The following is a 27,356-nucleotide window of genomic DNA, read 5'->3' on the forward strand; positions in this document are numbered from 1 at the left end:
GATGCATACTCCCTTCTAATGTATTTAAAGATTACCCTGAACTTCTGAAATGGATGACATGTTTGGATAATTTGTTTACCAGGTGGTCTCCGGACGCAATTCAAGGTACTGGTTACCATTAAAGCCCTAAATGGCTCAGGGCCAGACTATTTATGGGACCACCTCCTACCTTGCAGCGACCACAGGCTTGGCCTTCTCCAGGCCCCATCCACCAAACAATGTCAGCTGGCGGGGCCACAGGGAAAGGCCTTCTCTGTGGTGGCTCCAACCCTGTGGAAGGAATCAACTGCTTCCAGAGATCTGTACTATTCCCACCCTACCGGTTTTCTGGAAAGCCATTAAGACCTGACTTTTCCAGGAATTAGGAATGGCTGTGTGTATGAATGGTTTTTAGGGTTTTAAAGTACTGTATTTTATATTACTGTTGTTTTATTATTGTCATAATTTTATACTGTCTTAGTAATTGTGATCATTGTTATCCGCCCAGCGTCCTGTTGGATACACTAAATAAATATACTAAATAAATAAATTTTATTTATTGGATATACTAAATAAATTATTTGTTGGATATACTAAATAAATATACTAAATAAATAAATTTTATTTATTGGATATACTAAATAAATTATTTGTTGGATATACTAAATAAATATGCTAAATAAATAAATTTTATTTGTTGGATATACTAAATAAATATACTAAATAAGTAAATTTTATTTATTGGATATACTAAATAAATTATTTGTTGGATATACTAAATAAATATACTAAATAAGTAAATTTTATTTATTGGATATAATAAATAAATTATTTGTTGGATATACTAAGTAAATATACTAAATAAATACATTTTATTTATTGGATATACTAAATAAATTATTTGTTGGATATACTAAATAAATATACTAAATAAATACATTTTATTTGTTGGATATACTAAATAAATATACTAAATAAATAAATTTTATTTATTGGATATACTAAATAAATAATTTGTTGGATATACTAAATAAATATACTAAATAAATAAATTTTATTTATTGGATATACTAAATAAATAATTTGTTGGATATACTAAATAAATATACTAAATAAATAAATTTTATTTATTGGATATACTAAATAAATTATTTGTTGGATATACTAAATAAATATGCTAAATAAATAAAATTTATTTGTTGGATATACTAAATAAATTATTTGTTGTGTATACTAAATAAATATACTAAATAAATAAATAAAATAAATAAATTTGCGAGAAATTTTATAAAAAATTCTATGGAAATATTCTGCCTGTGGCACTAAATTGTTTCTGGACTAATTTTGGCCCTTCTATGGCTACTTAAGAGCCATGATGGCACAGTGGTTAGAATGCAGTACTGCAGGCTACTTCTGCTGATCATTGCCTGCCAGCATTTTGGCAGTTCGAATCTCACCAGGCTCAAGGTTGACTGAGCCTTCCATCCTGCTGAGGTTGGTAAAATGAGGACCCAGATTGTTGGGGGCAATATGCTGACTCTATAAACCACTTAGAGAAGGCTGTAAAGCACTATGAAGCGATATATAAATTTAAGTGCTATGCTATTGCTACTCTGCCTTCTCCATGGCGGCAAAACAGCTGCCTCCATTCCCGACTCATCTGCTTCAGATGGTGTATTGCAAAGACAAAGGGAAGTAGGGAACAACAAAGGAGCAGTGGGGAAATTTTTTTGTAGAACTTTACCAATTCATCTCGTAACATTGGATCATTCTCTTGTTTCATTCCTTAACTGATTTGAGAGGAAAAAAATACCAGGTCTGATGAGGGTCACCATTACTCTTTTGTTTTGTCAATAAGAAGAGATAAGGTGAGTCGAAGTAGGGAAGGTGGCTATGGAAACTAGCAGCTCAGACCAAAGGAGAGGCACCTAAGCCTCATAATAATGTGTCAACATTTTCTAAATAATTAAACAATTCAGAACATGCGATAGATGAACATGCAAACACACATTGCTTGAGCAACAAACAGGCATGCATTCTCCCTCCCCCACTGTTACCCCCCTGTTATTTACTTCTTTGCTGCTGCTTGTAGCCAGAATCCCACCAATGTGGTTGATCTGAGGAGAAAGAACATAAATTCCAAATGAAGCATACCAATATGTCTTAATGTTATGCAGTTTAAACTCCACCTAAGTCATTATTCAAGCTAAGATTTGCTGCAGTAGCCTCTTACAAAGAATCTTCCTAACATGTCAGCATAGCATGGTCTAAATCACCTAGGAGTAACAATACTACGCCATTCTCACAGATACGTTCAAAGCTATTGAGCTACAAAAATAAGACTTTCATTCAACTAACCACAATGAAATCATGAAGTCAAACTTCATTTGAGTGCAAAAAAATTACGATATACATTGTTTACCTGGCACTTCCTTATACATATAAATACTCTGGGGAGTTATTTGCACACTCCCAGCAATATTCCCTGTATTGGTTGCCAGGGAAACATTAACACAACATATGATTCATTTCTCAATGAGTGTCAACTCTTTTTCTGGTGGTTCTTTAAAAGCACAATGGTAAAATAGAATCATAGAGTCTTAACTATTCACAGCTTTCCTCAACTATTAAATTACCAATGCATCACCAAAACATTTTAATGTCGTACTGAGAAATTCTCCTGTGATTCCCAACATTAAGACAATTGCCATTTTGAAAGACACCAGAAATTCATGGCCAGAGAGGTTCTTTGCTCTACTATTTTTCAGATTATTTCCCTAGAATATTGCTCAGGAAAGGTACTGAGATGTAAATTGCCGTGAGAAATAAGATAATTTCCTAATTAATGTCCTTTCCCAGGCCATTTTCTATTTTCTAATCCATTTGCTTCAGTTAACATTAGATCAGAGCAACTGCTAAGAACCAACTCTGCTCCTTGTTGCCTCGCTTTTCATAGCCACAAAGATGGGAGGCATCTTGGAGACCAACTTAAAGTCATCCTACAAATCTTTAAACTTTTTTCTTTGAGAAAAGAAAATTGGGGAACAAATATATAGAATAATGAAAGTCACCTGGGAGTTCAATTGAGTTTTCCTCAACTCCTGGTATCTTATAGGGACTTACATGTTTGATGTTTTCTCAACATACAGACTATTGGTTTCTGTTATCACTAACCATTTTCTCTCCCTCTTTGTGTCTTTTCTTTCCTTTTCTCTCTTTTCTTTTTTCACTCTTTCCCCTTCACTCTATCTCCCCCTTGGTTATAGTTCAGCTGAACATTATGCATTTCGTATCTGTTCTAGTTCACACTTCACTGTGTGTTTGTGAAAGAGTCAATGTTCAATAAATAAAAATATATATGGTAATTTCCTGAAAGGATGTAAAATAAGTTTAATCCAGCCCTTCAAATACTTTTTTCCCCACTTACTTCTTTTTCTCAAGGGCACTCTGATTCAGTCTCTCTTTTTCCTCTCAACTTCTCTTTATTCCTCTTTGCACACACATACACCAGTGTTCCCTCTAATTTTTTTGGGGGGTGGGCGGAAAAGTATAGTGTCTGAGCAGCAGTCCCTTCGGGACTGGGAGGCACAGAAATATTAAACAAACAAACAAACAAACAAACAAATAAAAAACCCACCCTGTTTTGCCTATAACAGTGAGCTCATAATAGGGCAACTCTATCAATATCAAAATGCCACTTAAATAGTTGAGCTAGTTTCAAACTAGATTTTGATTTTCTTTCTCTCTTCCTTACTCCCATTCTTTTTCTTTCTCTTTTCCTTCCTCTCTTTTTTCTATCTGTTTCTCTCTCTTCCTCTCTTCCTCTCTCTCTCCTTCCCTCTCACTCTTTCCCTCTCGGCTTCTGGGCAGGTTTGGAAAACTCTGAGTTGATGATGATTTTTAAGTGAGCGATTGCTCACTGCTCAGCTTAGAGGGAACTATGACATACACCCCTCAACTTTATTTCAACAAAATGCAAGTAGTATAGTCCTAGAACACTGAAACCAGTTAAAACATAGAACAATTGGAAGGGACCCCAGATATCTTCTAATCCAACTCCCTACTCAGGCACAAGACCCTAAACAATTTCAGACAAATAGTCCCGTCTCTTTTTGAAAACTTCCAGTGATGGAACACCAACCAAAAATAAATAAATATTATTTTTGTTCTCATTTTCAATTCAGCAATTGGAATATCTTATTTTTTCCAATCTCCGAAAATGTACATAAGCCCATGTGCAGACATTGCACAAATAAGAGTACAGTGTTCCCTCGATTTTAGCGGGGGATGCGTTCCAAGACCACCAGCGAAAGTCAAATTTCCGCGAAGTAGAGTTGCGGAAGTAAATACACTATTTTTGGCTATGAACAGTATCACAAGCCCTCCCTTAACACTTTAAACCCCTAAACTGCAATTTCCCATTCCCTTAGCAACCATTTAGATTATTACTCACAATGTTTATTTATTAAAGTTTATTAAAAAAATATTTATTAAAGGCGGACGAAAGTTTGGTGATGACATATGATGTCATCGGGTGGGAAAAACTGTGGTATAGGGAAAAAACCTGCAAAGTATTTTTTAATTAATATTTTTGAAAAACCATGGTATAGACGTTTCGCGAAGTTCGAACCCGCGAAAATCGAGGGTATTATCATTGTTTAGATATTTCCCAATAGCATCAGACCTTTCACACATGAAATCTAAGGGATCTAGTTGACTATAAGAGTGTGATTTCCTCATCTCTCCTTCAAAAGTGGGAGATGATTTTATACATTTTAACACAAATGGTTAAGATTGTTCCAGGCTGCCCAGAAGGCATATAGATATATATACTGTATATTGCCTTCAGGCAATCTATCTGACAAACAAACTGAAAGAGAAACAATTGCAAACTTTCTCCTCCAAACATAATTAAGAAACCACAAAATCTTGAAAAAGCTTAAAATTTAGCATATTTATTTATTATTTATTACTTAGATTTGTATGCCGCCCCTCTCCGAAGACTCGCCTTGCCCCTAATGCTCCTTCCTACAACAATGTAAAATAAAGACATCTGTAGTTCTCTCCCTAGGTAGTATGTGTGGAGAGGAGAAATATCCCAGAATAGCCTTCAGAAAACTGAAATTCTATTTAGAAATGTTTGTAATTGGACATTTTTACAGCTGCTAATACACGAGATTTTGCTAACTAATGAGAATAGGTAACATCAGATAAAGAACAAAATTACTTTACGCTAATTAAAATCCCAAATTTGGTAGGATTTGGTGCTTGTGCAAGCCTAGAATTACAGAGAACAAGTCTGTTTGGCATCAAGGTGAAACTTGGCTCTATGCTTTTTGAAATATATACTACACTTTCAGCTTGCTTAGAAACTACACCACCAAAAGAAACATGTGAAAAAATTTAAAGATAACTTACTGGTAGGGAGAATGTCAGCCCCAAAAGAGAAAGAAGTAAAATTATAATCTTCATGTTTCAAGTTGGTACCTGTGTGAAAGAATCAGAAATTTCATTTTCCCTTCTAGTATCTTAAAAGCATCATCATTCACAATTATCAACCTTGACATCACAAGCATCTCTTACCACACAATTCTCTTGCAGATGTAAACAGAACAAAAATTCGGTGCTTAGAGTTTCATTAAAGCTCTTCCTTCAGTAGCTATAACCCTTCTGAATGTTATCTGTCCCCCTTGCATGAATTTAAACTCCTATTCAGGTGGGTAGTCATCAGAGCAAAACCCACAGGTGATAATTTGTGTATCACGCAGTACCCAACATCTTATTATCATAAGTATCATTATGTCGCAGAATGTCTGTGGTCATGGAGGGATTTTTTTTTCTTTCTGAGAAGGAATAGAATAATATATTGAATGGGCTAAATAAAATTGGGCCCACTTTTCAGGGGCAGAGTAGATGAACAATAGCATGATTATTCATGGGCGGTAGGAAAAGCAAGTAGGATGCTTGGCTGCATAGCTAGAGGTATAACAAGCAGGAAGAGGGAGATTGTGATCCCTCTATATAGAGCGCTGGTGAGACCACATTTGGAATACTGTGTTCAGTTCTGGAGACCTCACCTACAAAAAGATATTGACAAAATTGAACGGGTCCAAAGACGGGCTACAAGAATGGTGGAAGGTCTTAAGCATAAAACATATCAGGAAAGACTTAATGAACTCAATCTGCGAGGACAGAAGGAAAAGGGGGGACATGATTGAAACATTTAAATATGTTAAAGGGTTAAAAAAGGTCCAGGAGGGAAGTGTTTTTAATAGGAAAGTGAACACAAGAACAAGGGGACACAATCTGAAGTTAGTTGGGGGAAAGATCAAAAGCAATGTGAGAAAATATTATTTTACTGAAAGAGTAGTAGATCCTTGGAACAAACTTCCAGCAGATGTGGTTGGTAAATCCACAGTAACTGAATTTAAACATGCCTGGGATAAACATATATCCATTGTAAGATAAAATACAGGAAATGGTATAAGGGCAGACTAGATGGACCCTGAGGTCTTTTTCTGCCATCAGTCTTCTAGGTTTCTGTGATTTGCAGTCTAAAAGCATCTTGTATGTACCGGGATCTCAGACTAGATCAGACAGGAACAGAAAGTAACAACTTAAAAATGGCCATACACTCACTGTTTAGATACCCCAATGTCTGATTTCCCCTGTACTGCATTTAATTTAAAAATAAATCATGTATAGATGAATCTCAAAAAATTAGAATATCGTGCAAAAGTTCATTTATTTCAGTCATACAACTTAAAATGTGAAACATAATATATGAGAGAGACTCATTATGTGCAAGGCAAGATAGTTCAAGCCGTGATTTGTCATAATTGTGATGATTATGGGGTACAGCTCATGAAAACCCAAATCCACAATCTCAGAAAATTAGAATATTACATGCAATCAATAAAACAAGGATTGTACATAGAACAATATCAGACCTCTGGAAAGTATAAGCATGCATAAGTACTCAATACTTGGTTTGGGCCCCTTTTGCAGCAATTACTGCCTCAATGCGGCATGGCATGGAAGCTATCAGCCTCTGGCACTGCTGACCTATTATGGAAGACCAGGATGCTTCAATAGTGGCCTTCAGCTCTTCCTCATTGTTTTGTCTTATGTCTCTCATCTTTCTCTTGGCAATGCCCCTTAGATTCTCTATGGGGTTCAGGTCAGGCGAGTTTGCTGGCCAATCAAGCATAGTAATCCCATGGTCATTGAACCAATTTTGGGTGCTTTTGGCAGTGTGGGCAGGTGCCAAATCCTGCTGGAAAATTGAAGTCAGCATCTCCATGAAGCTTGTCGGCGGGAGGAAGCAGGAGGTACTGCAAAATCTCCTGGTAGACGGCTGTGTTTACCCTGGAATTAATGAAGCACAGTGGACCAACACCAGCAGATGACATGGCTCCGCAAATCAACCCAGACTGTGGAAACTTGAACACTGGACTTCAAGCATCTTGCTGTGTGTGTCTCTTCATTCTTTCTCCATATTCAGGGTCCTTGGTTTCCAATTGAAATGCAAAAGTTTCCAAGGTTCATTTTACCTATGTGGTGGACCTACTCAAAGGCTGGACTATTGGACTAAAATATATACTTGGTTAGAAAAAAATGAAAAAGCAGCATATAGATTTTTTAAAAAAATATTTTTTATTGATTTTTAACAATTTAACATCACACAACATAAAACAGTGCGTAGTGAATTGTGCCCACCACCCCGACATACACACATTCCCCACCACCAAATTGGGGGTATTTCTTGTACAATCCACTTAACCCAAGAGCAATATATCTGTTTACATATTATAGAGTGATTCCAATTTATTTCTTGTAGCTTGGTCTCGGATTCTGCTCGTCATATATCGTCTTACCTTGTCCCACCGTCCCATCAGCTGTCCCAACTCAGTTTCATTATCCAAATTTATCCTTTTTTCCATAATTTCAAATTGAATATGGTCCACCATGTACCTATACCAATTTTGCATTGTCCATTTTGTCGCATTCTTCCAACCCAGAACTATTACTGCCTGAGCGCTTTCTATTGCTGCTTTTTTATTTCTCTAAATTCTCCCATCGCATTACTTTTTACTAGTACTGCCATTTCCTTAGTGATTGTCCATTGTATATTTAACATTCTATTGATATCCTCTTTCACTTTTTGCCAAAATTCCTGCACTATCGGGCATTCCCAAAACATATGCATAAACACTCCTTTGTCTTGACAACCATGCCAACAATTCCCCCTGACATTCTGCTGAAAATGTGCAAATTGAACGGGAGTGAAATACCACTTATGTAATATTTTCCTTCTCATTTCCCTGATTCTTGTATTTTTAATTTTCCTTATATCTTCTACTATATTTTCCATTTCTTGTACCTCTACTAATATCTCATTTTGCCACCATTTAGTCAATCCATCAATCGTGTCCCCATCTGACTGCACTAGCAATTTGTATATATTAGTTGCTTGCGCCTTTATCCCCTCACTTTTTTCTCTTATTATTTTCTCTAACCCTGTCTCCTCCCTCCATAATACTTCTTTATTCTCCCTTTCATTTAGATATTTACATATTGCATTTATTTGTAGCCACCTTCCCTTACCTAACCACCATTCTATACGATTTCTACTTGGCCTGCCATCCTTCTCGTATAACTGTTCTATCTTAGTTATCCCTCTTCCCTTCAACTCTCCTATAACCCTATTTAAGTTAATTTCGTTTTCTCTATTTATTACATAAAGCGATGACAGATTAGATTTATATAATCCTATTTTCCCCTACCATTTTTTCCAAATTTCCATAGTCCCTTTCATTGGGCCTATTAATTTACCTATATCACTCCTATTCCACTTTCTAAAAATTAATTCTCTATTGTTCATCCCGTTTATCTGTTTTTCCAATTTCGCCCATTTATTTTCACCTAATTGCAACTCCATTAACCTTTCCATTTGAAAAGCTTCCCTATACAGCTCCAAACATGGAACTCCCCATCCCCCCTCTTTTTCATTCGCAATTAACCACTTTCTTCTTATTCTTGGTCTCTTGTCTTCTTCAATCCAATAATTTAGTTTTTTGTCCCACTCTTTAACCTTACATACCGATAGCCCCCCCGACAGCACCTGAAATAGGTACATCATCTTGGGAGCTATCATCATTTTTAAAGCTCTTATTTTAGAGAGTCTCCTTAGCTTTTTATCTTTCCACAAAGATAAAGAACGCAGAGTATTAAAATATTAAACGGCACCAAGCAGGGATGCCCTTTGTCTCCAAAATTATTCGTAATAGCAATAGAGATCTTAGCTAATAAGATAAGACAAGATAACACTTGAGCAGGATATACAATAGGGGAATTAGAAATGAAAATAAATTTATTTGCAGATGATGCAATTATATTGACCCAGACCCCGATGGAAATGATTAAAGGTATAATAAATATTTTACAAGAGTTTAAGCAGGAATCGGGACTGTCGGTTAATATGGAAAAATCAGAGATTATGTGTTTAAATATAGATCCGAGAGAACAGATAGAAATTAGGAAAGAATCAGGGTTGAAATTAGGACTTAAAAAAATAAAATATTTGGGAATTTGGTTATTGAAAAACCCAGCAAAAATTGAAGAGATTAATTATAGATTAATATGGAGGAAAATGTTGAAACAGATGAGCAGCATATAGATTTGAAATCAGAAATATTCTTGTTGAACTGTATAATACAGGGACATGGTGGCTCAGTGGCTAAGACGCTGAGCTTGTCAATCAAAAGGTCGGCAGTTCAGAGGTTTGAATCCCTAGTGCCGCATAAAGGGGTGAGCTCCCATTACTGTTCTGCTGGCTGACTTCAATTTGGCAGTTCAAATCTCAGCAGGGTCAAGGTTGACTCAGCCTTCTATCCTTCTGAGATTGGTAAAATGAGGACCCAGATTGTTGGGAGTAATATTCTAACCTTGTAAACTGCAGTATATAAGTCTTAGTGCTATTGCTATTGCTATGAACCCATTGTCCACACTTTTTTCTGACTGAAAACAACATATGATCTACAATCCAGGGACTGCCATTGGCAAGATGGACAAAACAGTAGCAATGACGCAATCAAACACATATGTTGGTTGCTAAGAAACCTGATCTCTGGTTTAGTATTGAACCATGGCCAGGCTATTCATTTTCTTCTTCTTCTTGCCTTCTCACCTATATTGCTCCATCTTTCTTAGTCTTAATGAACCTCCCATTCCACCCTCTGAAAAGGACCATTTTAACAAGTTATTTCTTGTATCAATCCCACACCTAATCTGATAATTGGATAAGTGGCCATCCCATTAAAATTAATGGTTATGCGGAGGCAAATTGTCTTTGAGACTATAAAACAAAATTGTAATAGAGATGAATGCAGCATCAGCAATACAGAAAGCAAGGTTAATTTTTGTGTGATAACAGAGTGGAAAATGACAACTCCAACTAATGGGGTATAATTTCACTTCTCCACCTATTCTGTAGAGCACAGTGAAACAAATATTTCCCTTCTAGGTCAAGAACTGCATGTAATAAATGAATTATACTGTAGAGTAAGCAAAAGCACAATTCATACCAGACTTAGCCTAACTATATATAATGGCAAAACCCAATCAACACATCTGATTCACAAGGTACTCCTAATCCCCTACTGATCTCTGAAAATAGTTTTGGTACTGTTTTGCCAGTTAAGAGCTTCCTTTCCGGTATGTCTAATGACTACAAAAATAACTCCAAATCCTTCTTGACGCAGGACCCAGTCATCAAAAATCAGTCTGTCTGAAATCAAGAAAACCCCTGCTGCACTAAAGAGAACATTTATGGGGGGGGGGGGATGTTACCCTCCTAAACAGGGGGGAGAAATGTTTAGAAACTGTTTGAGGCAATAACAGTCTTGTCCTACTGTGGCCAGATTGTTCCACAAGAATGGCATTGATAATACCCCTCTATAGTTTTTCCAATTCATTTTACCCTTGGTTCCACACGTAAGGTGGTTCTGCTGTCCAATACTTGGGATTTGGAAGTGTTGTTCCTAGACCAAGTGTCTGTTTAGTCTCACAGTAGATTAAGCTATGAAGGATGGACAAGTAAGACAGAATTTTCCTTTAGTCCCAAAGATTGTATTTATTTATTATTTATTAATTTGACTTCTATGCTGCCCAATCCCAGGGGATTCAGATGCTTTTTTCAAAAGGTCAACTGGACTTTGTTTTTCCTTGAAGACATTTCTCTTCTCATCCAAGAAGCTCTTTCAGTTCTATCTGAATGATGGAGGATGGAAGACTTAAAATGAAGTCATCTGATTCTTAGCCCTCTTTCTGAGAATGCTTGAGGCCAGTTGGAGGTTTATTTGTGCCCGCAGAGTCACCTCAATAGTGCAAATTGGTATGGAATCTTCTTTGAACTGCTGAAAGGACTGTGTTGTAAGAAAGTTTCATGCCCATTTGCCCTCTCTGCTAATGACCAGATGACTGCATGTAAATCCTTCCATCTTCCACCATTCAGACAAAACTGAAGAAGCTTGGATGAGAAGTGAACCATCTTCAAGGAAAAATGAAAAGACACCTTTTGGACAACTATTTTTTTTATTTTTATTTCTTTATTTTGTCCAATACACAAAGAGGGTTTTAGTGGGTATATATCTATATACACATAGTAAAATACATGATGAAGGTTATAGAGGAGATACTCATAGTAAAATATACCTACGAAAGAATAGAAAAGAAGATAAAGTAATAGAACATATCAATGAAAGAATAGAAGAAGAGATATAGGAATAGAAGAAAGGTATAGGAGATATAGGAGAGCAATAAGACAGGGGATGGAAGGAACTCTAGTGCACTTGTACTCGCCCCTTACTGACCTCTTAGGAATCTGGATAGGTCAACCGTAGATAATCTAAGGGTAAAGTGTTGGGGGTTTGAGGATGACACTGTGGAGTCCGGTAATAAGTTCCACGCTTTGACAACTCGGTTACTGAAGTCATATTTTTTACAGTCAACTTTGGAGCGGTTAATATTAAGTTTAAATCTGTTGTGTGCTCTTGTGTTGTTGTGGTTGAAGCTGAAGTAGTCCCTGACAGGCAGGACGTTGCAGCATATGATCTTGTGGGCAATACTTAGATCTTGTTTAAGGCGTCTTAGTTCTAGGCTTTCTATGCCCAGGATTGAAAGTCTAGTCTCATAGGGTATTCTATTTCGAGTGAAGGAGTGAAGGACTCTTCTGGTGAAGTATCTTTGGACATTTTCAAGGGTGATAATGTCTGAGATGCGATATGGGTTCCAAACAGATGAGCTGTATTCGACGATGGGTCTAGCAAAACTATGATCTGGTTGTCCACCTTTTGGACAAGTGAGAATTTCTGTAGAAATTTTGCTTTAGGTTATGCATCATTTTTATTTTTATTTTGGTTTGGTACAATGTTCTAGTGCTCTGCATGCCCTACTACATAACCAAGAAACAACTGCAGCTAAATAAATTCCAGTAACATGAAATGTCTATGGCTTGTAAATGTTCTCCATTTGTAGGCACTATTTAAATGACTTTTGTGAAAAAGGGGATTTTATATGCCATCTGTGTAGGAATCTGTGTAGGACAAGATTAAGCTATCACCCTGAAAGAAGCGTAAGCTATACTCTCAAACAGTAGTTGTAGCCTCTAGATTTCTTTCTAAATTTTCTACCAATTTTTTTCACTAGACCTCAATACCAAGAAACTGATTAATGAAAACAAATCGGCGAAGATGATTTGTATTTAAGAATTTGGAATATACAGTGGTACTTCTACTTATGAACTTAATTTGTTCCATGACCAGGTTCTTAAGTAGAAAAGTTTGTAAGAAGAAGCAATTTTTCCCTTAGGAATCAATGTAAAAGCAAATATTGCAGAAGAGACGGAGTAACGACACGGACACCAGAGCTGGATTTAAACTTGGGTCATTTTTATTAAAATAAATTTGCATAATTTATTAATTAAATTAGCATGAATTAGCATAAATTTGCATAAATCAACATATTCAACTATGACCCGGAAACAGTGGACCTGCAGGGTCAAACAAACACTTCCGGGGCGGAAATGACGTAAAAGGTCAACATTCCTGGGCAACTAAGGGCGTAGTCGATGCTGGTCCAGGTGAGGGACCTCTCCCTCACCTGAGACCCTGCCATGCACTCGCATGAGGGGGGTCCCGCTGGCTCACCCCTACCCTGGGACTTCAATAGCGGGACCCAAAGACAGGTTCCCCCCAAGTGCGCAGGTAGCACCCCACCATGAGCTTGGAGAGAACCTGTCAATCATCCCCAAAGATGCCCAAGGGAGAACGCGCAGTTGCTGAACCACCACCCAGATTTCCGCCCCTAACCTGCCACGGAGCGGGGGTCAGATCTCTATCTTGGCCCCCCGACTCCCCCCTCTATCTGCGCCAGCTCACGCAGAGACCGCTGCAGGTCCTGTAAGAAAATGGCGTTCCCCTGTTCTGACAGGTGAACGCCATCGGCCCGGTAAAGCCACGGCCGATCTACGGTGATGAGGGGATGGGCCACTACAACCCCCCCTAATTCCCTGACTGTTTTTCCCAAGGCCTTATTCACCCTACGCCTGACCCGGTGTATGGCCCTAAGGGAAATGGCGTCCCTCCAAACGATCCTTGGGAGGATCTCTGACCACACCACTTGCGTGGTGGGCCACACCGTGCGAAGCCACCGCAGGTCTTCGTGCGCCTGGATGATCAACGGTAGACCACCAAGCAGGCACAGGTCATTGCCACCGAGGTGCAAGACCAGCCATCTGGGTGCGGCTATGGGTTGCCGACCACCCAGTCCCATCTGGGCGCGACCCTGGGTAGCCGCCCGCCCAGCAGCGCCGGGTACAGCCCTGAGATGCTGATTACCCAGCAACGTCGGTAGGAGCCCCTCCCACCGCATACCTCTCCGGCCCATCCAAACAACATTGACCCACTGTCCCAATGACAACTGGGTCCCAATGGCGCTTCTGGCTGCTGAGCGGCCGGCCCAAAAGACCATGCTGTGGCCACACAGCAGCGCCATCGGTTTCTGCCTGGACTGGGAACCTGGAAGAGGACACACACAGAGAGGTTACCTAGCCTAAACCCTGCCCAGAATCCTCAGCGGGCCTAACATAACCCAAATATGCCGCCGACCGCCAGCGGCCGATCTCCTGAATCCGTTGGGCCGGGAAACCAGAAAGTGCCGCGCTAGTGGCGCCGCCGATACGGAACGAATGCGTTCCGTAGCCGGCGGGATCCATGCCTACCTGAGCCATTGCCTTCGACACTAACGCCCAGAATTGATACCGGGTCAGGGGGGTGCCATCCTGGTGTTTAAAAAGGTACCCCCGCCCTGACCCCCGCAAGCCACAAAAATGCTGCAAAGCAGCCACCGGGCACACAGACTGATCGGTGGCTGCGCAAAGCTCAAAAGCAGGGCTTTTTCTCGCCGGTTGTATGATGCGATGAAAGGGCTACGTCTGCCCCACCATCGTACCCGCTTATGCGCTGGGGTCAGGGCTGACCTCTGCGTGTGGCGGGAGTTTTTGGAACATTTTAACGGGTTGTCTTTCTGGCGGCACGAGCTTCTTTTGGAAGCGGAGCTGCAGCTATGCTCCGACGCCGCAGGGACTTGTGGTTTTGGGGTAGTGTTAGGTGACCAGTGGTGCTGGTCGGCATGGCCTCCGGAATGGAGTGCCTGTTCTTTGGTTAAGGATTTGACCTTTTTGGAGCTTTTCCCCTTGATAGTGGCCTTAGAGCTCTGGGGAGAGCAGTTTAGGGACAAGACTGTGCATTTTTGGTGTGACAACCTAGCGGTTGTCCATGTTGTGAACGCCCTGTCCTCTAAGAGTGACAGGGTAATGCGGCTTGTCCGCCATTTTGTGCACAGGTCCTTGTCTCTAAACGCATTGTTTTTGGCTAGGCACGTCCCGGGGCTAGATAACGGGGTGGCTGACGCCTTGTCCCGTGGTCAGTTGTCCAGGTTTCGGACTCTGGCCCCGTGGGCCCGAGAGTCGCCAGAGGTGTTTCCAGCCCACCTGTGGAGCCTGGGCGGGCTCCCGAGAGCTGGAGAGACGAGGCCTCCAGGGCGATCGCCTTGTCCGTAGCACCTGGCACCCTGCGAGCTTACCAGCGTGCAGGTAAGGAGTTTGGGGATTTCAGGCAGGGTAAGGGTTACCCCCATAGCTGGCCTGCCCCGGTTGAGCACCTAGCTGAATTTTGTGTCCTGCTGAAGGGGCGTGGCCTTTCAGTTAGGACTATCAGGTCTAGGTTAGCCGGCCTCGCCTTTCTGTCCAAGGCGGGGGGGTTTAGTGATTTTTCGGGTGATTTTCGCATCCGGAGGATGCTGGAAGGCTGGGTGAGGGAGCGACAGGGGTTCCCTTCTGACACTCGTCAGGCCCTGACGGTTCAGCAGCTGTCTTTGATTAATCAGGCATTCGACAGTCTGTGCGCCTCTCTGTACGAGGCCCGTCTTTTTAGGGCAGCGACTTGCGTTATGTTTTTTGGGGCCCTCAGGGTCAGCGAGGCAATGGCCTCCTCGCAGTCTGACTTGTCGCTCCGCGCTTTCCAGCTTACTGATCTGACCTTTAGGCAGGGGGGTGTCTCCCTTTTGGTGAGACATTCCAAGACAGATCAGTTACACAAAGGGAGCAGGAAACAGAGCAGCCCATTGGCAATGCCCTGTCCACATAAAAACCACCTTCAAAATGGAAGCCCAGAAGCTCGAAGTCGCCTGGGTGAATGGGGAGGAGCCGGAATGCCGACTTAATGTCGCATTTACCCATAAGGGCTCCCACCCCACACTCCCTAACCATGGCCACGGCCGCATCAAAGGATGCGTACCGGACTGAACAAAGTTCGTCAGGAATGAAGTCATTCACTGACTCCCCTTTCGGAAAAGACAAATGGTGAATCAACCGAAATTCACCACTCGCCTTTTTGGGGACCACCCCAAGGGGGGACACTCTAAGATTCGAAAAGGGTGGCTCCGGGAAAGGCCCAAGGACCCTGCCCTCAGCCACCTCCTTTCGAATCTTAGCCCGAACAATGTCCTCATGTCCGACAACCGACCTGAGGTTGCCCGACATGAAAGCCTTCCTAACACCCACGTAAGGGATCCTAAATCCCTCGGAGAAACCCCTCAAGAGCAACTCGGCTCTCGGGCGAGGGTGGTAGTCAACCAACCAACCCTCAAGCACAGAAACATCAATTGGGCTGGGCCCCTTTTCCCCCAGCTGGTGGGGGAGGTTTTCCTGGACCCCCGCCCTTCTTCTCCGCCCCTTTCTTGGGGCGGGGACATACGGAAGCTGCATGGGACCCCCCACAATTCCCGCAGGCATGCTTGTACTTACAAAAGGGACGAAAACACGCCCCTTTGCAGCAAACTCGTGACAAGCGGGCGAGGCCCCCTTGCCAGCCACACCAGGAGTCGCCTTGGCCGGCGAAGCCGCACCAGGCTCCTCCTCCATGAAGTGCCCACTATCCGTATGCTCACACCCTTCCTTTCCAGACATATGCGTGGCCCGGAACCTAAGGTCCGGAACCACCATATCCCAAGGCAAGTTAGGCTCTACCGCCATCCTCATACAAAGCCTTTATCATAATGGCGCCATATGGTGCCCTTATACTCGAAGTGGGCCCTGGCAATCAAATCTATATATTTAAGCATGGCAGCGGCCATAGCCGGCTGCCTCTGAATCACCACAGACCCATAAGTAAGAAAAGCATACAGCCAGGAGCTGAAGCATTTTGTTACTTTTGCTTTCTTTGTTTTCTCCCCCGGGACAATCTCTTTCTCCTGCTTGGGAACCTCTCGGTTCAAAAGCGAAAAAAGATCCACATATTCACCTCGCCATATAGCCTCCTTCACCGAAGGGTGAAGGTGGCATCCGAGAGGGGTGGACGGCAACCCGCACGGGATGGCCCCTGCTTTAATGCAAGCGAACGGGTCCCATACCGTGTTGGCCGCAACACCGAAAACTCCCACACCCTGGGGGTAGGGCAAGACAGGGAGCGGGGGCATAACAGCAGGGGCTGGAGGGACCCACCCCCCTACCCCGGGCACCGCAGGTACCCCCGTAGGACCTGGCCCGGGCAGCGGAGCAGGGCCAGCCGCCAGCGGCCCCGAAGGAGGAACCGGCGGCGCCCAGACCTGCCCGCAGGTGCCCGTGGAAGACCCCAAAAAACTGGACCCACTCCCAACCCCCGACGGGGGGAAACCCGAGGTGGGTGAAGTAAGAAAGGACAGCGGTGTAGTGTGTGGTGCAGCCTCACCTGCCCCGTACGGGGTTGATGACATCCACGGGGGGCCCATCGTTGCGGGGCCCGGGAAAGCCACCATCGGCCCCGCCGGGGCCAGTCGTCCAGCAGGAGCCATCTGCCCAGCCTGGGCCGCAACCGGATCTCTTCCCAACGCCGCAGGAACCTGCTCGAGGGACCCTCCGGGGCCCGATCCACTTCTCCACTGCTCGAGCTCGTCGAGCCTCTCCAAAACCCTGGCCCAAGACATGGCAGGAGAAGGATCAGGTTGAGGGGCAGGAGGCAACGAAACCACCACCCCTTGCACAGGAACCACCCCCGTAGGCCCTTCCCTACTGGCCCGAGCCCGGGCAGAAGGCCTAAGGGCCCTCCTGGGTCGCGCAGCCGGCGGAGCCATAGGGGCCGTGGCAGGCCTCTTCTTTGAAGCCATACCTAATTCACAAAGTAATGCAAAGGGAGAAGCCCGTCCAAACCCCCAGACCCCCTTCTCAAAGGCCCAGAAAGAATAAGCTCCCCCCACGTGCAGGCCGATTAACGGCCCTAAAGCTGGCCCCCAAGAACACCACGAGACCGGGTACCCCCCCAGAGGCCAAGCAGCCCCACCCCAAGTTCAGGCGGGGCCTAACCGCGCCCTCCTCCCAGCCGGGAGCAAGGTTACCAGTCCCCCTCGGGCCCGAGGGGGATCTCCACGAAGAAATAGTAGCTCCAGTCGAGTCCTCCGACACTGCTGGGCACCACCGACAACTTTTCGCCCACGCTGCCAGCCACAAAATGGCGGCCGCGCACGAGGCCACCCAAAATGGCGACCGGAGCAGCTCTCAGCCGAGTGTCTGCTCCTGTGCTGGGTCCGGGCGAAAAGGCTTGGCCCGGGGCCTGCGGCCCTTAAATAGGGCCAGCAAGCCCCGCCCGGTCCCCACGTCATGCCCGGCCACGTGGGCCAGGCTTTCCTGGCCAAAATCTCGTCTCGCGAGATTTCGGCCGAAAACAAGATGGCGGCCGCCATCGAAGGGTCCGAGTCTGCCCGGCCCTTCTGCAAAAGTGCCGTGGGCCGGTAAGTCAAGCCGGCGATAATACATGCGATTGGGGAAACCACAGGGAGGGTGGAGGCCCTGCTTCCTCCCAGGAGATTCCTAGAGAGGCCCCACGGAGGCTCCTCTCTGCCTTTTCCGGTTACAGTTTCAGAGGCTTGGGTTTATAAGTGGAAAATGGTTCTTGAGAAGAGGCAAAAAAAATCTTGAACACGTGGTTCTTATCTAGAAAAGTTTGTAAGTAGAGACGTTTGCAGTAGCAGTACCACTGTACTTATAAATATTTCAATTTAAATTGTGCTTTCTGCTTTTGAAATGGATTCAAAATATGGTCAGTGTGTTTGTGTGTGTGTGTGTGTGCGTGTGTGTGTGTTTATGAACTTGGAACAGTTTTGGTTTAGATTTTAAAGTTAGGTAGTGACCAAAGAATATATTATTTTCCTGTCTGTTAAAACTTTTATGATTCCTAGGGCTCACAATTTGGCATCACTGCCAAAGGTAGAATATTCATTCATTTCATTTCATTTCATTTATTTAGATTTGTATGCCGCCCCTCTCCGCAGACTCGGGGCGGCTCACAACAGAATAACAGAAGACAATTTCAGCAAATCTAAATTTCTACTAAAAACATTTTAAAAACCCCATTTTCTAAGCACGCATACATACACACATACCATTCATAAATTGTATATGCCCGGGGGAGATGTCTCAGTTCCCCCATGCCTGACGACATAGGTGGGTCTTAAGGAGTTTACGAAAGGCAAGGAGGGTAGGGGCAGTTCTAATCTCCGGGGGGAGTTGGTTCCAGAGGGTCGGGGCCACCACAGAGAAGGCTCTTCCCCTGGGGCCCGCCAACCGACATTGTTTAGTTGACGGGACCCGGAGAAGGCCCACTCTGTGGGACCTAATCGGTCGCTGGGATTCGTCCTTTGACATGAATGCACATATTTTTCTTTTTCTCTGACCTCATCCATTTTCCTTCTTCTATCACATCTTTTTTTTCTTGCCCTACCCATTCTTTCGATGTTGTCAAGCAAAAGGTATGTTTCTGTTGTAGTTGCTATTTCAGGAAATAGGTTTATGACTTGTGGCTTAGCTGTATGTGAGCTATTTGCAGTTTCTTTCTGTAAAAGATGGGTGAACCTCCCATAGCTTAGTTGTTTTTATTTTATTGATACCTTTAAAATGTAAGAAAATACAAAAAAAGGAAAAAATACAAGAATAAAGCAAAACTAAACACTACATACAAAAATTGTGCAAAACAAAGTTAAACAATACATACAAATAGATACCATACATAGACCCCCCCACACACTTAAATACTGTCAGATATACATATTTCAAGAATAATAATGTCCCACCCCCTTGTAAAATAGGCCTACAGTTTATTAAATTCTACAACTCTATTAATGCAACCATTTTGGCCTGGCATCTATTTATTATAAAGGCAAAACCATAGTTAACAGATAAAGCCAATAACAAAGTCAAACCTCAAAGTAAACAATCTATTATTGCATTTAATTCACAGAAAGATCACAATGGCTTCTATTATAAACCACAAACCATAAACCACCACAATTGTTATTTCTGGTATGTCCAAGATTAAGTATTCTTGATTGATAAAACCTTTCCTTAAAATTTTAACTGGAATCTTTCACAATTGGAACTCATTCCCCTAACTCATAAGTCTCTGTTGTAAATATCTCCACAACGTTTGTTGTTCAAAAAAAAATTCTACAGGTTGAAACACAGCCTCTCTTGACAATTGTTTTCTGATTGGATTTAATAAGTCCATTCCCCAATCTTCATCAATCTTCTAAAGAAAGTGTAGTCTATCACTTATTGATTCTAGAATGCAGGGCCCTTTCAGCCTCTTTAACATACCTTCAATTCTCAAACTAGGAACCTTCACCTTCAAATCTGGCAGCAACAAATTAGATTCCAATCCATTTGACTGTAAGCCTTGTTTAGCTCCGTTATTTGTATCTGGGTGCCATCTTTGGATTGATTTAAAACAATTGTTATTTTATCAATTTCTTTATCTACGTTTTCAACTTGTAAGCTGAAAAGCATTTTTTCACCAAAAGCTTTCCAAAAGGCTTTAACATTAAGTTGATGCATTATTTGCATTTTTAATATAGTCCAAAACTACCCTATAGCTGAGCTTTCACAATCAAACTTAAATAGTTCCTCTCAAGGATGGGGCAGTAGATATACTAATAGAATGACCACAGTAGGAATTAAGATAATATTTCCCACAATAAAAAGTGGATAGAAACAAGAGGAAAATTCCCATCAGAAGTTAGAAAAATAAGACCGGAGCTTTTAAAAATTAATGGAATACAAAATCATTGTTGTGAAAATCCAATGTAAATCTAAATCAAATCAGATCATTTTCACTATTTATTTTATTTTTATTTTTTATCCAAGACATCAGTATCCAAGATATTGCTGTTGACTTCCATATGATGAAAGCAAAAGTGATTTACAACTCCAAAATAAAGCACTAAAAAAGTAACGTCAAAACTTGACATTACAATGCAGCAAGGGGAGGGAATAATTCAGCATTCAACCAGTGGATTAATAGTTAAAGATGAAAATCTTCTTTTACCACTTCAGGTGTTAAGCGAAAAAGATGACAATCAAAATGAAAAAAGAAACTTCAAAACATGCAGTCAAAACTGAGATGTGTTTTAAAAAGAAACAAACAGCTGAAACGAAAAGATAGAGACCCAATCCTCCAGCCACTTCTACTGAAAATTGCAATCATGAAGATTCTTCTTCATGGCAGTCCAAGGGTCATTTTGGATCATTCCTAGTTATTCCTGTTCAAATCTGGGAGTGCACCATGAAAGAACCAACTTTGGCAGCAAAAACAGCTGTTTGTCAGTGGAGAAAAAATTTGCCTTACCACTCAGCGCATCATTTACAGAAGACACCCCTCCCCCAACACAGCTAAATTCCAATGGGATCAAACCTTGATAGGACTTCAGATACAGTTGTTGGAAGGTCTCATCTCTCTCTGAGAATTAGGAATACATTGTTCAAGAACTGATACTTCCATTATCAGAGAAGCATACCTGGAGGCATGGGGAAGTAGTGGTAGAAGTTAGAGTCCCATGCTATGATGGGATATCACTTATTATTAGCAAGTGGAAGGTCTTGACATCAGTGACATTGTCTCATCCAGCACCTTTCTCTTCTTGCTGCTCATAACATGTGTTTGAGCACAATTGTCAGCATTGCTTATCAAATACTAGTTATGTTGCTAATAAAATTATTTTTCAGATACACCTATTTCCTCTCTAAAAGAGGCTGAAAATTTGGGTGCATCTTATACTCTGAATGTAGCTTTTTTTTTTAAGCTTTTCCCCCCAGCCCTAGCTAGGTGCTAATGTTCTTCCTAGCTCTTACCATGAAGGCTTTTCATTGTTACTCTCTCCAAAGAATGTTATTCCAGCCGTAAGTCTTTGCAGGCTGATTATTATTATTATTATTATTATTATTATTATTATTATTATTTATTGGCTTTGTATACCGCCCCTCTCCACAGACTCGGGGCGGCTAACAACAGTAACAAAACAGTATAATCCAATACTAAAAACAGTTAAAACCCATTATATAAAAACCAATCATACATACAGACATACCGTGCATAAAATTTTAAAGGCCTAAGGGGAAAATGTATCTCAATTTCCCCATGCCTGGCGGCAGAGGTGGGTTTTAAGCAGCTTGCGAAAGGCAAGGAGGGTGGGGGCAATTCTAATCTCTGGGGGGAGTTGGTTCCAGAGGGCCAGGGCCACCACAGAGAAGGCTCTTCACCTGGGTCTCGCCAAACGACGTTGTTTGGTTGACGGGACCCAGAGAAGACCCACTCTGTGGGACCTAACTGGTCTCTGGGATTCGTGCAGCAGAATTTTATTTGCTCTACTTGATCCGAATAAGTTTCTTTCCATCCATAACAAAGTACTAATGATGTTTCCAGCTCTTACCGGCTTGCAAGCTCTTTCACTGTTACTCTCTCCAAATAAGTTTTTTTTAAAGTCCTAACCAGGGGATTAAATAATGTGCTGAAGCTGACCAGATTAAGGACACTAACCAGATGAATACCTGTTAGGAAGCTTACCCACCCACCCTCTCCTATTTCCCCCCAAAAAACTAAAGTGTGTCTTACACTCCAGTGGGTCTTATACTCAGAAAAATGTGGAATGTGTCTTTGCTCATGCATTTACGGCTTCTAAGAAAACAATTCCTTGAAAATACCCCTTGGTACTCTACATATGTTATTTCCTTGTTACACATAACTGGCTTAGCCAGGTGAGTTCCTTGATTTATTTGCCTGCTTCCCCTTTAAAAAAAAAATTTGGTAAATTAAAACACAGTGTCTCCTTAAATATTTAGAAATTAGAATACTGTTCGTCATAGAAATTCATGTTTTAAATCGAAATAAAATTTTGATACCTTCTCCCCTTTAGATGTATATATGTACATACACACAACGGAACATTCAAATTTAAAATATAGTTTAAATTCCCAGCATCCTTTGCAAAAATAGGTGTGAGAACACCATTATACCTAGCTCTTTGCAGGATAAGGATGCTAAATCTACCCAGGAAAAATCTTACTCATAAAAAGTTACTGAGTTGTTTAGAAGGCATTGTGGTTCCATTCCTTTTTCATCTGGTGGTTTTAGTCTATGGTACTGATGAGAGATCATCTTGGTGATATTTTAAATTTGGAGCTCCACTGAGGTTGACTCTGTCTCCTCTGGTCTTTTGTATCCATATCAGTGGGAAAAGTCAACTGATAATTTGGAATGTGATACCCCATTAGATTGATGATGCAAACTTTCTTTAAGATATCAACATCCTATGCCCATGCTAGAAGGCTGCAGGAGTCTTGATGAAAGAGAACAAGTAGAGGAAAATAGATGCTGTTGTGGTTAGCTCTGGCCCAGCTCCTGCCCCAAGGACTGTGGATGTGGGGGAGACATCCACATGCTGAAGGCCTGCTTTGCCCCCCCCCCGGTGGAATCTGCTGATGAAGGCTCCTCTGACCAAGAAGACATGAGTGACAGGGAGGAGGAGAGTGTGGCAGACAGCTCAGAAGGAGATCAATTATCTAGCTCCTCCTTGGATTCATAACAAGAGTTAATGATACAGCCACGCATGCGGAGAGCGATGCATAGGCAACAACAACTGAGAGATTATTATCAAAGAAAATGAGGCCACCTGTGGTTGGGTGGGGCTGTGGTAATTAGTGAGGCTGCTATAAAGAGCAGCCTGTGGGTTTGGCCATTGTGGAGGATTATCTGATCGTTTGTTGTGTTTTATGACTGCTTTACTGACTTTGACTTTTTGTGTGCTGATTTTTCCCTGCTTTGAAACTAAACCAGAGCAAAGTGTGTTTCACTTTGTGAAAGAAGGACTTTGAATTGCCTCACAGCTGCAAGCTAAGTATCACAGGACTGATAAGGGACTTGTATAAATTACCAGTTTGTTTGGAGATGAGTGCTCTTTGCTATACCAAAAGAGGGCTTAGTTTAAGTGAATTTTCATTATAAAGAACATTGTTTTGAATTTTCAAACGTGTGTGTGTCTGAAATTTGTACCTGTGAATTTTTGGGAGGATTCTACCAGAGAGCCCGACAGAACAGATGCTATAGAGTACTGCACACCAAGACAACTAGGCACAAGAACAATTTTTTCCTGAACTCCATCACTTTGCTAAACAAATAATTCCCTCACCACTCTCAAACTATTCACTAAGGCTGCATTACTGTTACTATCAGGCTTCTCATCGTTCCTATCACCCATCTCCTCCCACTTATGACTGTATGACTGAAACTTGTTGCTTGTATCCTTGCGATTTATATTAATATTGATTGTTTCCTGGTTGCTTATTTGACCCCTATGACAATCATTAAATGTTGCACCTCATGATTCTTGGCAAATGTATCTTTTCTTTTATGTACACTGAGAGCATATACACCAAAGGCAAATTCTTGTGAGTCCAATCACACTTGGCCAATAAAGAATTCCAAAATAGAGTTTTTGTTTGTTAATTGGGATTCTCCCTCAACACTGGTGTAATCTGCTGGTCCCTCTGGATTCACAGCTTCTGCTTGAACAATAGGCGAGGACCATGGCTAGAACGACCTTTGCCCAGCATCTGTTTTTGCATCATGACATTATCTGGTCTAGGAGGTATGTTACAAGAGCTTTCATTACTATCCAGACAGGCTATTTCAACATACTGTTTATGAACTCCTTGACTTACGACCACAATTGAGCCCCAAATTTCTGTGGCTAAGTGAGTTTGGGTCCCATTTTACAATTCGTCTTGCCAGCACTGTTAAATGAATCACTGCAGTTAAGATAGCAAGTGAACATTGTTTGTTGTTTGTTGTTGTTGCTGTTGTTGTTGTTGTTGTTGTTGTTATTATTATTATTATTATTATTATTATTATTATTATTATTATTATGTCAGTACAACACAGCAAACGAGATCACTATGCTGGATTTCGTATTTCATCACCAGTCGGGCGCTTCCCAAGCACCTAGGACTGTGTGATGTAGCAACGGATTATGTTTGCCGATCCCAGTAAAGCAGCCTTTTGCCATTGACAGATGGAGATTTTGTCAATTCCGATGGTTTTCAAATGTCCGCTGAGACCTCTTTCACGGGTTTATTTACTTATTTACTTATTTACTTATTTACTTATTTACTTATTTACTTATTTACTTATTTACTTATTTACTTATTTACTTATTTACTTATTTACTTATTTACTTATTTACTTATTTACTTATTTACTTATTTACTTATTTACTTATTTACTTATTTACTTATTTACTTATTTACTTATTTACTTATTTACTTATTTACTTATTTACTTACTTACTTACTTACTTACTTACTTATTTATTTATTTATTTACTTATTTATTTATTGGAGTTGTATGCCAGAGTCGTTGCAGCTCGGTTTTTAGATCTTCGTATTTCACTAATTTCTCTAGCTGCTTCTCCTCAATTCTGTCAATGATCCATACTTTCTTTTTCTCCATGATCACAATGTCTGGTGTGTTATGCTTCAGAATTCGATCAGTCTGAAGTTGGAAGTCCCACAGTAGTTTTGCTTGCTCATTTTCTTTCTTTCTTTCTTTCTTTCTTTCTTTCTTTCTTTCTTTCTTTCTTTCTTTCTTTCTTTCTTTCTTTCTTTCTTTCTTTCTTTCTTTTTACTTTGCTTGCCAGAAGTTTACAAAAGGGGATCACACAGCCTCATAAATATGAGTCAGTTGCCAACCATCAGAATTTGATCGTGTGACTATGCGGATGCTGAAAGGGTCATAATAATGAAAAATAGCTATAAATCACTTTCTTCAGTGCTGTAACTTTGGTCACCAAATGAGCAGTTGTAAGTCAAGGACTTCTTGTACTTTACATGGTGTTGCCCTTAATGACTATTTGGAATTTGAAAGCCTCCTTCAAGTCCCTCGATATTGACACCATCTCCTGGGAACCCCTGGCACAAGATTGATCAACATGGCCCATGCTGATCCACCAAGGCTGCCAGACATCTGAGGACGGAAGAACAATCATAATAGAAGAGAAGGGAGCACTCTGCAAAGCCAGAACTACAAATGCTGCAACAATGGTGCCCACACATGTCTGCCCAACCTGTGGCAGAACATTTCGTGCCCATATAGGCCTTACCAGCCACCTGCGGACACATCATGGAAAGCCCACAACCTGTTAGATGTTAAGGTCCTCTTCGAACATGATGGACAAACGTCATCATCATTTCGAATGTGCAATTAATCCAGACTACAGCAGATTTGGTAGCCGTAAAGAAAAAAAAACACATTACGCACACAAACTTACATAGTGAAATTGTGAGACTGCTTAAAAATGAATAATCTTGTCACTAGCATTATGATTTGGTACAACAGATAATATAATTTATTTCTCTTTGGTGATTCTGATTTTAGCTCAATTTACAGGCATAAGCTAAAAGCATAACTATTTCTAGTCCCATTGCAGCTCCAACTATAATATTTGCCTTTCTTATATACCGTAGTTGTTTGGAAGGGGATATATTTTTTCCTGATTTCATCTTCTATCCTTTCATTTATTACTCTCAGAAGAATTCTGTGGAGAAGTAACAAAATGTGTGATTTTTTTTAATAAAAGAAAAAATAAAGTAGGGTTTGTTTGGTTTTTTTAAAAAAAACCTTTTAAAACTAAGATCATCCAGTAAGTACCTGTAGCTTGTGTTATTTCTCCCTCTGATGGTAATGTTAAGGAAGTGCAGTTACTATAACAAAGTCTTGTTTTATATTTTACTTTACAATGTGGCTTCAGAATTTTCTGTCTCTAGTTTATAGTAATGTTTCCTCAACTTGTTACTCCTATAAATGTGAAATTATAAAATTGTCTGATAGTGATTTTTATAAACCTTTTCAACATAGGGTGAATAAATTACAATCGGATTAGATTCCAGGATCCAATCACCAGGAACAGAGACTTAACCTTCCAAGCTTTAGGGAACTTCTATCTATCAAAATGTGTGCTTTGGTTTATTCTATGTGGTTGTGTGTGGCTTTTCCCACCCCTCGAATTGAGTGTTAAGGCTGACTATTAAGTCATTGGAATTTTTTTTCCTTGTGCTGCCAAGTCCTCTGCTTCTAAGTACATGATAAGCTGGTGTAAAGCAGCATTCCTGTTGACTGACAAGGGCCTGTTTCCCAGGGTTCAATCATTTTCCTGGATATCTTTGTACCTGCTCAGCCAACAATCTGAGTACCTAATTGAATGTGTGTCCTTGTTCACTACAATGTGAGGATACCAATAAGTTCGGGTCTCCTCGCCTGGCTGATCTCTTGTGCTCTTTCAACCTGGTGATTGGCTACCTCCCCGCCTGTTTTTTGCAGAAGAGGCGGAGTAACGACACGGACGCAAGAGCTGGATTTAAACTGGGTCATTTTTATTAATTAAATTTGCATAATTTATTTAAATAAATTAGCATAAATTAGCATAATCAACTATAACCCTAACAAAGACCCGCAGAGTCAAAC

General features: G+C 41.2%; 1 protein-coding gene across 1 annotated transcript in view; it reads right to left on the minus strand.

Annotated features, from left to right (window-relative positions):
- AMTN (amelotin) overlaps nt 1–27,356 on the minus strand; it is a 104,139-nt gene that overhangs the window by 18,045 nt on the left and 58,738 nt on the right. The window contains exon 5 of the mRNA XM_070736855.1: nt 2,052–2,096. Coding sequence (XP_070592956.1) covers nt 2,052–2,096 — 45 coding nt within the window. The remainder of the gene's footprint in view (nt 1–2,051; nt 2,097–27,356) is intronic.

This window comes from Erythrolamprus reginae, chromosome 2, assembly GCF_031021105.1.
Source record: "Erythrolamprus reginae isolate rEryReg1 chromosome 2, rEryReg1.hap1, whole genome shotgun sequence".
NCBI classification, from domain to species: Eukaryota; Metazoa; Chordata; class Lepidosauria; order Squamata; family Dipsadidae; genus Erythrolamprus; species Erythrolamprus reginae.